The sequence below is a fragment of the Lonchura striata genome, chromosome 11, assembly GCF_050655825.1.
Source record: "Lonchura striata isolate lonStrDom1 chromosome 11, ASM5065582v1, whole genome shotgun sequence".
NCBI lineage: Eukaryota > Metazoa > Chordata > Aves > Passeriformes > Estrildidae > Lonchura > Lonchura striata.
In genome coordinates, this window is record NC_140713.1 from 23,719,481 (window position 1) to 23,733,584 (window position 14,104).

The 14,104-nt window shown below is 40.7% G+C and overlaps 1 protein-coding gene and 1 long non-coding RNA gene across 3 annotated transcripts in view; one reads left to right on the forward strand and one right to left on the reverse strand.

Annotated features, from left to right (window-relative positions):
- Positions 1-14,104, forward strand: part of BANP (BTG3 associated nuclear protein) — a 113,549-nt gene that overhangs the window by 89,205 nt on the left and 10,240 nt on the right. Inside the window, exon 12 of one of the 2 annotated variants that reach the window (XM_085589949.1) lies at positions 6,576-7,219. The exons of the other annotated variant lie outside the window; for it this stretch is intronic. Within the exon in view, the coding sequence (XP_085446075.1) occupies positions 6,576-6,644 (69 nt within the window). The 3' untranslated portion in view covers positions 6,645-7,219. Of the gene's footprint in view, positions 1-6,575; positions 7,220-14,104 lie in introns of those variants that run through there. 2 annotated transcript variants of the gene reach the window in all.
- Positions 5,009-7,339, reverse strand: LOC146766448 (uncharacterized). The gene is made up of 2 exons (XR_014958011.1): positions 7,213-7,339; positions 5,009-5,634 (listed from the first exon to the last, which is right to left on the reverse strand). It is a non-coding gene; the product is annotated as an uncharacterized LOC146766448 (long non-coding RNA).

A 14,104-nucleotide genomic window follows, 5' to 3' on the forward strand; every position in this document is an offset into this window, starting at 1 on the left:
GTACCCAGTCAATGAAACTCCTAATTAAAAGGAAATATAATTGAGTTAGAGAGGAAAATATAAGTAGAGGATATTGATTATAATAACCTTTAGGGTTATGTTCTGAAGGGCAGATTTATTACAAAAAAAAAAAGGGGGTTTTGTATAATTTTCAGGTTGTTGGGACTCCTTTGGTGACGTGGGGAAGTGAAGGATAACGGGGGAAGAGTGAAATTGTGTGAAGGGCATTTGTGGGTGGGTGTTACATCCAAAACACTGAATTGTCATTGCCAGCACTAAGCACAAACTGGAGCCAGTTAAAAATGCATTAAAATGTGAATACATTAAATTTGTGTGATGCCTTAAAAGCATCATGCAAAAATTGCCATAATAACGGGAATAACTTCCATAATTCTAAACCCATCCTTCAGAGAGAACACAGGTTCTTTTGGGCTGCTCACTGCAAGAATATTCCCCAAAACTTCTCTAAGTTAACAAAGTTCTGTGGATTGTTTTAAACCAAATAAACCCCCGTGTGGGCAATATTTGACAGAATCTCAGAGGATTTAATTTATAGATCTTAATTCACTTTTGAGCCTAATTAGATTGAATTTAATAAAATCACTTGAATTATGAGTGAGAGTGTTGAGAGTTTTAATGGAGTTTATCCCTATATTTTTATAAATATCCCTGTGTTTTATAGGGAAAACTGATATATATATCTATATTTTATCTCTATATGTATGTATATTTATCCCAGTATTTTTCCCTATTTCTGTTATGGATAGCCACCTTGAAATATTTACTTTTCCATGGAACAGAACAATCCCTGATAAGAACAGGATTTTTTTGATCTCTGACTATAATTCCAGCAGATCAGAAGCACCACACAATTCTTTAGTTTGCTCAGTCCATGTAAAATCAACTAAATATTCCATAGATGCTCACTCTTTGCAGGAGTGCAGCTGGAAAAGGAAATATCCAGGATTTTGTGGGGATATTTTGTATCTGTATTTTATCTTTATTCATCCGTGGTCCACTTTTCCACTTTTCTACTTTTCAGTAATGTTCTCTGGGGTTGGGGATTCAGGAGGCAGAGGAGAAATTAAGGAATGAAGGGATTAAGAAGGAATTCTGAGGAATTAAGGAATATGGAGCCACACATTTGCAGGAAAAGCTGCTCAGGGCTTGGACACAACTTTCCATTTTTACCTTAATTCCAGAGCTTCCAGAGAACTTTTGGGAAGGACACCTTGTGTTTCCCTGTCTTATCTCATGTGCCTGTTCCTCATTTTCTCAGCTGAATTATTTTTTGGGGGTGAACTTCAGCTCCTCTCACTCTCCACACTTTTGTTCCATGTTGTTCCCTTTCAAACATTTGGGAATGTTGCCATCGGTTTGACAGGACCTGGATCAGACCTTGGAGTTTTCAGCTCCAGCTCCAAAACTCATCCCTACAGGGATTTAAAAGTGGATGCAGAGCTTGGGGACTTGGCAATGCTGGGAATGTTGGACTCCATAGCTTTGGAGGGGCTTTTCCAACCTAAAGCCATTTAGGATTTGGGGATTATTTGAGTTCCTTGGTATTTTCTACTTTATGGGCTCCAGAGTCATTGATAGATCCAGCGTTGTGTGATGTGGAGGGAGCAGAGCTGGGAAGGGTTTGGAGCACCAGGAGCAGCTGTGGGGGCTCAGCCTGGGGAAAAGGAGGTTCAGGAGGGACCTGAATTCCCTGGAGCTGGGTGGGAATCGGGCTCTGCTCCCAAGGAACAGGGACAGGGTGAGAGGAACCAGCTGGAACTTGTAGAGGATGTTTAGGTTGGATATTGGGGAAATTCCTGCCTGGAAAGGGCTGCCCAGCCTGGCACAGTGCCCAGGGCAGTGCTGGAATCCCCCATTGCTGCAGGGATCTAAATCCATGTGGATGTGGCATTTGGGGTCCTGGATCCATTCCCTTGGCAGCATTGGAAACAGTTGGATTTGATGATCTCGGAGGGCTTCTCCAGCCTGGGTGGTTCCATGATTCCATGTCAGATCAGGGTTGCATTTTCCAAGGTCCAAATCCCTGGATTGTGTTTCACTGGAATTTTTCTTGTGCATTTGGAGCAACACAACCCTTATTTCCATGGGATTTTCCATGGGATTTCCATGGGGGTTTTGATGGCATCTTTTGTCCTTCATTTGGAGCAACACAACCCTTATTTCCATGGGATTTCCATGGGGTTTCCATGGGATTACCATGGGGTTTTGATGGGATCACCTTCATGTGCTTCCCTCTGGAGCTGCCAGGGTCCCTCAGTCCCGCTCTAGCCCGAGCTCATGCTGCCTTATCAGTTCAACCTGTCAGCATTCCCAAATATTCCCTGAAAACCCTCCTGTCCTTCTCTCAGGAGCCAGAGGAATGAAATCCCTGGGAAATTCCCCGGGATTTGGGAGGAGGAAGAAAACCCTTCAAATTGGCAAAACGCGCTCATCTGACACCACCAGGGCTCCCAGATTTATTTTTGTTTTCCTTCAAAAGAGAAATTAAGGAGCATCTTGAATCACTTGTCCTAATTGGCCGAGCCAGTGAAATCCATATGGATGTGCATTATCCATAGAAGAAGTGGAGGATTGGAAATATTTTCCCTTTCTGACAAATGGAACCATTTGTTGCTCATTTTTCCCTATCTAAACAGAGCTCCCGAGGCTGGGAGAGCCCGGGGGGAGAGGAGGGGATTTCTTGGCATGAGATCGGCTCTGCCTGGAGATTTTCCCCCTTTTTTTCTTGCTGTTCCTATAAATCTCCTCGAAAAAAAGGGGGGAAAATCCACTGGATAAATCAAGAAAGTGAAACCCCTTTAATTCTTACAAGAGTTTTTGTTCATCAAGCTGTGGAATACATGGAAAAATGCTGGATAAACCCTCCTGTGTTGGTTCCTGGAGAGATTTTGTGGGGGGGGAAAGTGGGAAATTTGTAGAAAACATTTTAAAAATACAGATAATAGCAATTCTTACAGACCAGTTTCTGTGAGCAGAGCAAGGAGGGTAAAAATGAAGTTTTAACAACAATAATTTGAATTAAGCAAGGATTCCACAAGCAAAACTGATCTTTTGGCTTTAAAAACACGGATTTTTTTTTTTTTCCTGTGGAATTAATTCCATGAAAGTAAAAGTTTTGTGCTTTTCAGGAACAATTTAGGATTAATTTTAAAAACTATTGCTTTGTGTATGTGCTGATTTGTCCCATAATATTCACAAATATCTGGAATTTAAGCGTATCTGAAAGAGAACAACTTGTGGCTTGTGGTTATTTCCCTTTGGGTCAAATTTTGGTGTCAAACACAGATTTTGGGTTGATGATTTTTTATTCATTACAGGTACAAATGAAACAATCATAATTAGCAGATCAAAATTGATTTGCTTTCAGCTGAATGGAGAATTTACATTTTATGGAACTTTTTAATAACAGCAAAGAACATTTGAGGTGCAGTGTTAGAGTATAAAATTGCCAATTTTAAAGCAGAACTGTTTTTGCTCAGTGCTGCAGGATTTAAAATCCATAAATTTGCAGTTACACATTAATTAAAGTGTATCCCATTAATTATATTTTTAGTCCATTAATAATTTTTACTCCCTGAATGTTTTTTTACTCCATAAGTTATTTTTACTCCATTACTGATTTTAACTCCTCCTTTTGCACTTTAACAAACGTCAAAGAAACAATCTTGAATTATCACAGATATTCCTCATTAATGTGAGATCCTAATTCCAGAGGTGAATCAATTAATGAGGAATTGTTTAATTAAAGTTCCTTCCCAATATAGTTCTGTGACTGTAAATTTGGATTTGTAGTGGGAACAACAATTATTTAAAAAAAAAATGGTCAAATTTGGATGCACTCAGGTTCACAGTATCCTGCAAAAACGGAGGGGACATGAAATGTTCCAGGACATAAAAACTCATCCTGGATAAATTTCCCCATAGTGAGGAACTGAGATAAGAAATCAGAAATCCTGGTTTTTTTTTGCCCACGTTTTTGGGTGTTTTCTCTGATTTTGAAAGGATTTTCTCCTGCTTTTCCCAAGGAAGGAGCCCAGGAGGTTTCTGCTTTTTGGGGAAGCTGCTGATCCCGTTTGGCTTTGCTGTGATCCCACCTGATCCCACATTCCCCGAGGAACAGGAGTGAGCTCTGAACCCTCTTCCCCTCTTCCCCCTCTTCAATTAGCAGGGAATGATCTGGAGAAAAATTTCCTTTGCTTTGCAGGAAAAAAAAAAGCCAAATCCACAGTTCCCCAAGCTGTCAGTAGCAGGAAAATTTGTGATTTTCAGCTTTCCTCGGTTTGGAGCTCTCTGCTCCCAGGGCTGCTCCTCTTCTCCAGGCTCTGTTCAAATATTTGGGATTCAAAAGGATCTCGGTGTATTTGTGACAGTTCTTCCCTCAGAATCTTCGGGATGGATTTGATTTCGCTGCTCCATTTCAGCTAAACAAATTCTCCTTTGTTCTGGTGAAAATGAACAGGAAACTTGTAATTGAATTTTAACTTCACCATTTTAACTTTTTCATTTAATTGACACAACAAACAGATTTGGTTTTTGCGGCGGAAAATTTGGCATTTTACGATTTCTGTGTTTAATTTCCACACTGAACAATATAATTTTTATGCCCCTTGTACCCTTTTAATAGATGAGGTTTTACTGTTGATTTTTGATGTGCAAATTCCTGAAAGCTGCAGCGAGCTCAAACCTCATCGAGAGAAACTCGTTCGTGATGAACCCAAGTCCAAAGATTTTAAAAAATATTTCATGGATTCTTGGCAGCTCTTCTGAAGTGAGAAGCAAATGAGAGCAGGGATAGCCCCAGGTCAGCTCTGGGTGTCTTTTAATGAGTTTTGGGTTTAATCTCAATATCTCAACTCGAAACATTTGCTTCTTGAAAGCAGAATATTTAATACACTGAGCAGTTGCTGACAGCTGCGTGGAAAATTAAAAAAAAAAGGGGGGAATTTGTTCCCAGCTAAAAAAGAAATGCTTCAAAATGTTTTTATTAAAAAAAAAAAAACCAAATCTCCACAACAGCTTTGGAATATCTTCATCCTGGGATTTTATTCGCTCTGTCACAGCCGGGATTTACAAGCTCATGAAAAGGTTACAATCCCAATAAAGCCACACGGAGCAGGGAATTAGGGAATTACAGAGTCTGTAAAACCTTGGCAGCGTTTAGTGAGGTGTGAGGTGAGGTTAAAAAATAAAAAACCAGGGAGTAAGGACAGGGGAAACCCTTGGAGTTGAAGGAGCAGGTGGCAAAGGTCGGGGTTAAACTCGTTCGGGGTTAAGCAAACTCGGCTTTGTTAGGTCTGGGTTAAACAGATCCTTCCTGGCAGGGAAGTGCAAGGAATGCAGGGAATCCCAATTATCTGACAAATATTAGCCAAACCTGCTCCTGGTGCTGCTGAAACAAGCGTTTACCACGGAATTCCAACGGTGGAAATTTCCCTCTTAAAAGTTTTCTCTTCATTTTTGCCTCTAAGGAATTCTGGGAGTGGGATTTGCAGTGTCTTTCCTTTGGAATATCTGCTCAAGGCTTTCAAACTTCTCTCGTTTTATTTGCTTTGCATTTGTCCTTGTGATGTTTTCCCAGCTTTCCACAAAATTCTTCATTTCCGCGGGATCGCTCTGGAAAACAAAACCCCACCACCCTCATTTAGATTCGTTTAAAATTTGGTGTTTTCCATTCAAAATCCAGGTGGATTCGTTACATAAGGGATCTTTCATAACCTTTGAGCTTTCCTCGAGCTCAGCTTCTCCCTGAAGGATCCTTCCCCACGTCCTTGCTCGGCCTCGTGTCTCCACAAACACGCAGCTCATCCTGAGCCAGCTTCCCAAATCTTGGACATTTCCCGGGAACATTCCGTGTCTGGGCAGTTCCTGTTATTTACCTGCGACTGCAGGGATGGGAGCCATGGAATTACTCAACAATTAAATCACTCATTAGGCAGCTATCTCAAAATCCCCGTCAGTTTTCAACACATTTTGGGGTCGTTTTGCCACCCCATAAATAAAAAATTAACGGCGGCGGTGTGAGATGAATTCCCTGAAAATATTCCTTGTTGGAAATTCCTGGCTTTTGATAAAAACTGCCAATAGTGCTGGGAAGGGATTTGAAAACAGGACTTTCACAGGCGGAAAAAAATCCCCTAAAATTGTTCATCTGATCTTTTTAGCACTTAAAGTCATAAGTGACCAACAGACGCAATAATTTAGTAAAGAAATTCGGGAACCATTCCCTTTTGTTAGCACTCAGAGAGTAAAAACTTGGAAAAACCGAGGGAATTAACAGCTTATTACTCATTTTTCTTCCTGCTTTTGAGATCTGTGAGAGATTTTATTGAATTAAACTTGAAAACAAAATCACCCACCCTACCCAAATATCCTAAATCAGGATTTTAACCCTGTCTTGGCTCTCCAGGGTGCCTGGCACTGCTCCCTTTGACTCCTTGGTGGCCAAAATCCACTTGTGCTCCGGCTCGGGGCGGGATCGGGGCCAGAAATGTTGAAAATGTGGGATGAGCGTGAGAAATGTTGGGTTGTAAAAGCAATAATTTCTTTATTTCCAGGGAATTTCACATGATTTGTACCCTCAGTATCACCCAGGCTCGAGGCTTCCTCACCCTTTGGCTTGGTAGGATTTTGTTTTCTTTGGATAAAATCCTTCCCCAGTTCCCAAGCAGCGAACAAACAGATTTAGACAGAAAACCCGCAATTGTTTGTTCTTTTCAGGCTGAAATCTCATTTCCAGCCGCAGGAAAAACAATAAAATGGATGTTTGCTTTCTTTTTTTGCCCCTCTGGTGATAAATATGATTTATTTAGAATTTTCTTGGGCTATCTCAGCTATTCCAGTGGAAGCTTTGGAAGGAAAACGTTGCTTTCCCTGCACTATTGGCTGCTGCTCAACTGCTTTAAGTTTGTGCAGGAATAAGGATTTTAATTTTTAAATTAGTTACTTTTCTTAATAATTTCCTTTTAGAACTAAATGTAATTCTTCAAATTTTTAATTATTGTAATTCTTTTAATTGTTTCTCCCTACAGAACTTTTCCTCCCCTCTGCTTTAAGCCTTAATAACTCCAGCACACCAAAAATAAATTGCAGAATTATTTTACACTAATCTTTCCTTCCCGTCACATCTGTGGATTTTCTCAGATATTTATCAGGACAGAAATCCCATCCCTTGGGTAGAAACCCTGGATTTACCTTGCCATGGAATCAGAGGGGTTTTTTTATGCTTGGCAGCGCAGTCTCTGAGCTTTTCTTTTTCCTGGAGTGCTCCGTATTCCACTGGAATTTTTATCCTGAAGATTGCCTTCAAACTTTTCATTTTCTCCCTTAATCCCTTTGGTGGAATCTCTGTCCCTGCTCTCATCTTCACTCTTTGGATTCCTCAGGGAAATTGCAGTCCGTGTGAGCACCGGGATCCGCTCTTCCCACGTGTTGTGTGGAAACATTCCCAGATTTTGTGCCATTATTAGAATTATTAGGGATTTATCCACGTTAAGTATTTCCACGTGCACCTTCCTCCCCTTCAGGCTTTTATTTGCAGCATCCAAATGATTCCAAACTTCCCTTGTTGGTAAAAAAACATCCAGAAATTCCAGACGGGTTTTTCCGAGGTCAAACTGGATTTTTATTATTTCATCCTTGCGCTGATTGGTCTGAAGAAGGAATGTTTATTAGTCATAATAAGCTCGTTAATTTATGGTTTTGCTAATTATTGGTGCAAACCTCAGGAGGAATTTTCTCCTGATTTACTCCTTCCCAACACAGGGTCAGGTACAGAAGGAGCAAAGGGACCCCTCTGTTTCCCTCTCCTGGTTTCTTATTAATTAAAATCCCTATAAGAACATTATATTGTATAATATAGATGGCATATTAAATTATATATTAGAATTTCTTATAGAAAAAAAATCATGTCTTCCTATATATAACATTGTCATCTATTATTTCTATATAAAAATAGTTTTCTGTCAGGTATATGCTACAATAAATGATATTATGATTTTATATTTTATGTATAATAAATTATAATTTTTTATATAACTTTAATATAATTTTATAAAAATTTAATATAATTTTATAATTTTTAATATAATTTTATAAAAATTTATTATAATTTTATAAAATTTTAATATAATTTTATATAAGGCACTATATATTCTATTATTATATATACTGTATTAATAAATAAAATAAAATTAAAATTTAAAAATAAAAGACAAATAAAATAAATAAAATACAAATAAAATAAAATAAACATAAGATGATATATAATATATACCAATAGAATAATAACCTTATTGTATCATACAATAATAGATCATATATTTTATACAATAAGCATTTCCCTGTGGCCCAACACTTCAGGAATCCCTGTGTAACCCAAGTGGGAATGGCTGCGGGGACTCTGGGAATGTCCCCAGCTTTGGGAATGGCAGCACAAATGGAAAATGCTGCACGGAATTGTCAGAGGTTCAGAGGAGATCATTCCCCTTGGAAGTGGCGCTGAGCTCACCCAGCACAGCTGAGTTTTCCCTGGAATTGCCCCCTGACTTTTGGGATGTGTTCATGCAAGGCTCAGCAGAATCTGGGGGGTGGATCCGCCGGGATTTGCTGCTGCTGAGCAGGAATTCCAGCAGGGAAAACAGGGAAAAGCACGAGGGGGAAAGTGGGAATGGGATTGTTCTGATTTATTAAAAAAATATGGATATTGATCTAGTAGCGATATCTAATTGTGACGGACTTCCTAACAATATAAAGTTAGAAATTGTGTGTTTATTGTGTGTGGGGTCACTCCCAAATCCACACCGCAGCTTCCAGGTGATGACAGAGCCCTTTTATCCATCCAGGTATTGAATATTTAAAATACAAATCCATATTCATCATTTTGGTACAGCCCATTCCCAAATCCACACTGCTCCTCCCAGGTGATGACAGAGCCCTTTTATCCATCCAGGTATTGAACACCCAAAATACCAATCCATATTCATCATTTTGGTACATCCCATTCCTCACTTTGTGTATTTGTTCCTTGAAATGGGTCGGTGTCCCTTCCATGGGGAGGGGTCCCAAAATGAGGAAATCAATGAAGTTTTTCCCTCGTTCTGACCTTTTTACCTTTTCAATGCAAATTTGACAAATGAACTCTTGGTAGAACTCCCATTCCTTGTCTTCAGTTGGTTTCAGAACAGAGGAGGCCACAATTGTCTTATGTTCCTAAAAGCAATTTATCAATTATATTCTTCATTATAAACCCAGCTAACTCAACATTGTGCTGACAAGCAATCAATTATTAGTTAACTCCTAACTCTTAACTTTATTAAGGCCTACTTATTTATTTTAATTAACTCTAGTAAGACTTATCTCTAACTAAAATGGTAGCTCCTCTGAAATCTCTAAATTCTTCAAAATTTACATTTCAGTTCAGAGGGTGAAAATAGGCAGAAATTTTCATTTTCATGGATTTGGAACGTGAAATTTCTCACAATCGGACCATCCCAAACCTTTTAAAAGTTCCCCTGTTCACTCTTTGTCTGCTGTGTTCTGGGTGCCATTTAAACTTTAAAATCTCATTTAAAATGTAATTATTAACTCTTATTGCTCTTCTTATAACACTGCCCAACCATACTCTGGGATATCCACTGCTTTAATATTTATTTCCAGTTTTAGGATGGATTATTCTTAAAGATTTTTTAATCTGACTGCACATAAAAAGGAGGAAAAAAAATTGAAATTGATCTTTTTCAGTGCTGTTTCATGCCTTATCTCCTCTGTGGTTTATTTACTGTACAGTGGCTTTCTTTGTGCTTTGTGTGATCCAATTCCTAAGCGATATATTCAGGAAAAACTCCAAGTAGGTAAATAAAAGGATCAGAGGGAATTCTTGGTCAGCTGCAAATCTCCTTGGAGAGTCTTTTATCCCTTTCTTTCCTGTGCTTTTATCTCCTTGTTATGACAAAAGCTTAAATAGCACTTATTGCTCCTTCTCCTTAAATCCCATTTCTCCTTTCTCCTTGAAAAGTGTGAAACTTGGATTTAAAGGGGGTTGGGGAGTGATTTTTGAAGGATAAAGTTCGGAGTTGCTGGGACTGTTCCATCCTGGCAGGATCCAGCCCCAGATTGCTCCAGAGGAAAATGCTGGTACCAGGAGGAGAACAGGCTGCAAAAACACCTCGTGGTCAGCCAGAAATTGTGAATTAGGGGGGGAAACAGTCCCAGAATTTCCTGAGGAACTGTAAATTTAGGAGGGAAATATTCCCAGAATTTCCTTAGGAACTGGGAACTCAGTGGGGAAATATTCCCAAAATTTCCTTAGGAACTGGGAACTCAGTGGGGAAATAGTCCCAGAATTTCCTTAGGAACTGAGAATTCAGTGGGGAAATAGTCCAAAAATTTCCTTGGGAGCTGGGAGTTAATGAGGGAAATAGTCCCAGAATTTCCTTAGGAACTGGGAATTAAGAGGGGAAATATTCCCAGAATTTCCTTAGGAATGGGAATTAAGAGGGGAAATAATTTCCATATGAACTGGGAATTAAGAGGGGAAATATTCCCAAAATTTCCATATGAGCTGGGAGTTCAGTGGGAAAATAGTCCCAGAATTTCCTTAGGAACTGGGAATTCAATGGGGAAATAGTCCCAGAATTTCCTTAGGAACTGAGAATTCAGTGGGGAAATATTCCCAGAATTTCTTTAGGGAATTTAGTGTGGAAATATTCCCAGAATTCCTGTAGGAGCTGGGAATTGGGGATTGCCTGTGCTTCCAGCTGGGGGAATTCATCGTGAGGGAGCTCAGTGGCACCAGGTTCATTCTGGGTCTCTCCATGAGCTGCTTTTGCTGAACTTCCCCACTTTTTGCAGGATTTTTAAGGGAAAAAAAAAAAACCAAAAAACCGACCCCAGCATGTTCTGTGTTAGATATGAAAAACTGCTTTTTACGAGCGCGAGCTCGATGGAATCTTACATTAAGGGGATTTTGGCATTTTGCACTCCCAGGGAGCGTCTGGATCCTTGTGAGGGCTGGAAATTCTCTCCTTTGTATCAGCCCCAGACTCGAGCAAGGCCAAATGTGGGTGGGTTTTGATTTTCCCTCCAGTGCTGAACCCATTTTCAGCCCTTCCTCATCCCCACAAACAGCCAGAGGCAGTCAGGCTCAGACTGGAGGGTGTGTGAAGAAAAAACTGCTCGTCTAAATCAAAATAATTCATCCCTTAATGGGCTGGGAGGAGGAAGAACTTTCCCTGACACTCTTAAAACTCCTTCCCCATCCCACAAATCCCTGTCAGCCGCAGCTTGTGCTCCTTCCCTCTGCACTGCTTTTGGGATAACCTTATCAGGTTATCACTTTTATTGCTGCCTGGCTCCTGATGGATGTTTGAGCCACCAAAGCTGCCAAAAAAATGATGGTTTATGTAAAATTAATCCATTGATTTAGCTCTCTTTGTCCAGCATTTTTCTTTCTACTCCAATAACTGCAGCGTCCTAAGAATGAAAAAATTTCCTACCAGACTTCCCACGGATTAGAGGAAAGTTTGGAGTTGTGGAGGGAGAAGATTCCCGGCAGCCCAGGGAAACACTCTGTGTTCACTACTTGGAGAAAACCACATTTTTGCTCTCGTGACTGAGGGGTTGATTGTAAAAATAAGGCACTTTAACCTTCTAAAGGTGGATTTTACACAGCTCTGGTGAGTTCTAGTTCCACTTCCACTCGTGTGGCCAAACACAAGGGGTTGTTTTGGGGTGGGACTTTCCCCCGTTTTCCCTCCGCTGAGCCAAAATTTCAGTGGGTAGAACACGAGTGAAGCTGAACTGGCTGCACACAACTACTCCTGAGCACAACTATGTGCTCCCAGCCTTTCTTTGAGGTTCTATCCTCGTTTTACATTGTCCCAGCTGGGTATTAAAGTGAGCTCCAGAACTGGCAATGGCTTGGGGAAAAGCAGATGTGGACTCGGAGCAAGCAACACTTCTGGGTCCAGAGCTCTCCTTGATGTCTGCTTCAAACTCCAGGAAAAAAAAATAAAATAAAATGGAGAGGCCTTCCAAAATGTCTTTTCAAACATGCAAATGACGCTGGGAAAGTTTAACATGTATGCAAATGTGATCTGGAGAGGGGAATTAAAGACCTTTGGCTGGCCTGGAGGCTCAGCTGGTAGCAAAATAGAAATTTCTTGCTGGATGGGAGAGCGAGGTTCAAGCGCAGGCCAGGGATGGCTGGGAGCTCCACGTAGGTGAAACTTGGAGCTCTACAGCAAAGCCAGGGGTTCAGAGATGTTCTGGTTCCTGTAATTCCATCCCCTGGATGTGGCCGGAGTGGAAAATGAACGCAAAGGGTAAACAGAGGGGTGAGGAGAGCGCAGAGCCTCGGAGAGCCCCGGCAAGGGTAAAACTGCCCTGACAACTCACATATGGTTGGAGTTTAATCCACGGGGGAGAACAGGCACTCCACGCCTGTGCCAATTGTTTTCCACCCCCAAAGCAAAGAGATTTTAATGATTTATAGCAGAGCAGGGTGGATGTGTTACCTAATGGCTTTAGAATGACTCGATGCAGTTTTCGAAGCGATGCAGGAAGTGCAGTGGATAAACAAATCCCTTCTTATTCCTCTTTGTTCCCGTTTGAAACAGAGCTTTGGTTCTCTGCTAAAATCCCAGTTTCTCTGGGAGCGCTTTCCATGCAAGCAGAAAAAAAATTAAAGATCCCTCCCAGAAAAAGGATTTTATTTGCGGGCTCAACGCGGCATGTAATTGGCAAATCCCGTTTTTGAAGGATTTGTACAATTCTTACATGTCAGGCTACTGGCTTCAAACTGAGACAAGTCCATAAAGGAGGAAATTAATTCAAGGAATCACAAATTCATTTGCAAAATGGGAAGGCATCATGGGCAGCCCCAGAACTTGTAGTACATGACTTAGTCAAACAAACTGAAACTCTCTGAGGATTCATTTCTGTTTTATGGCTGGAAATTAGAAAAAGAACATTTGCATCATTGCAAATGCTTGATGTGAAAGAAGCACCAATTCCCGAGCTTTTCTCCAGGGGATTGGAAACATTTGTCCACTTAGTGCCTTGGCAAAAGGGAAACACCTGTGGAATTTCAGCAGAAATGTGGCCTCAGGTGGAGAAAACTGAGATAATTCATGGTTTATCTGTGCGCCCTGCTGGGAAGCTGAGGGTGCTGATTTGTGCAGCTCTGAGCTTATTAAATCCGTCAAAACCCGATATTTTAAAATCAACAGCGGCTGTGTGGAAGAACATCCACCTCCATGGAGGAAATCCATCAGCTTTCCTAATTGCTTTTCTTCAGGAGAAGGCTTTGGACATCAGAGATGATTTTCTGGGGTGGGAGATGATGGATGACTTTTAATAACCAGCCCATCTGCTCCAAGTTCTGGTCACTTCCAGAGCCACACTCACCTTGCCCAGTGCCAGTAATTGAAATAAAATAGATAAAACTTCTGTTCCTTTGCACTCCTTGGACGTGAACTTTCCTAGGAGATAAAAACCAGGATTAGAGCTGGAGGTGGGTGTTTTAATTCCTTTCCTACCAGTATCCTGTAGCTCTTGTAGGAGTGTTTGGAGAAGTGCAGGTGTTCTCTCATATGGTTTTCATTCCAAACCCCATATGTTTATTTTTAGCCGAAATTCTGGGATTCATATTCCCCCTGCACATGGAAGTAGCCCCTATAACATGGAGAACTCCTCATTTTCAGTGAGCTCTGTCACTCCTGTCAGGAGATTTGGGTGGGAAAGGAAAACCAAGGACAGCAGACAGCTCCAGGTTCTGGATTCCTTCCCTGTCCAGGAAATCAGGGAGCATCTTCCCAAAGGAGTGGGGCTGTTAAAGAGAACAAACCCTGAGGGACCGAGTCTGCTCTTTAACTTGGGTCAAGTTTCCACTTTTCCTTGTCCTTGGGAATTATTTCCCATGAATTCTATCCACAGCAGGGTTTTTCTGGTGCGAGTTTCTGTTAGAAACTCATTATTGTAATTCAGGTAATTCTCCAGAGCACTCTTTGCTCCTTTAAGTGCTCTTTAATTGACAAGCACTGGCTCAGAACTTTCTCCAGCTCCTGATTTATAGCTCGGACTCCTC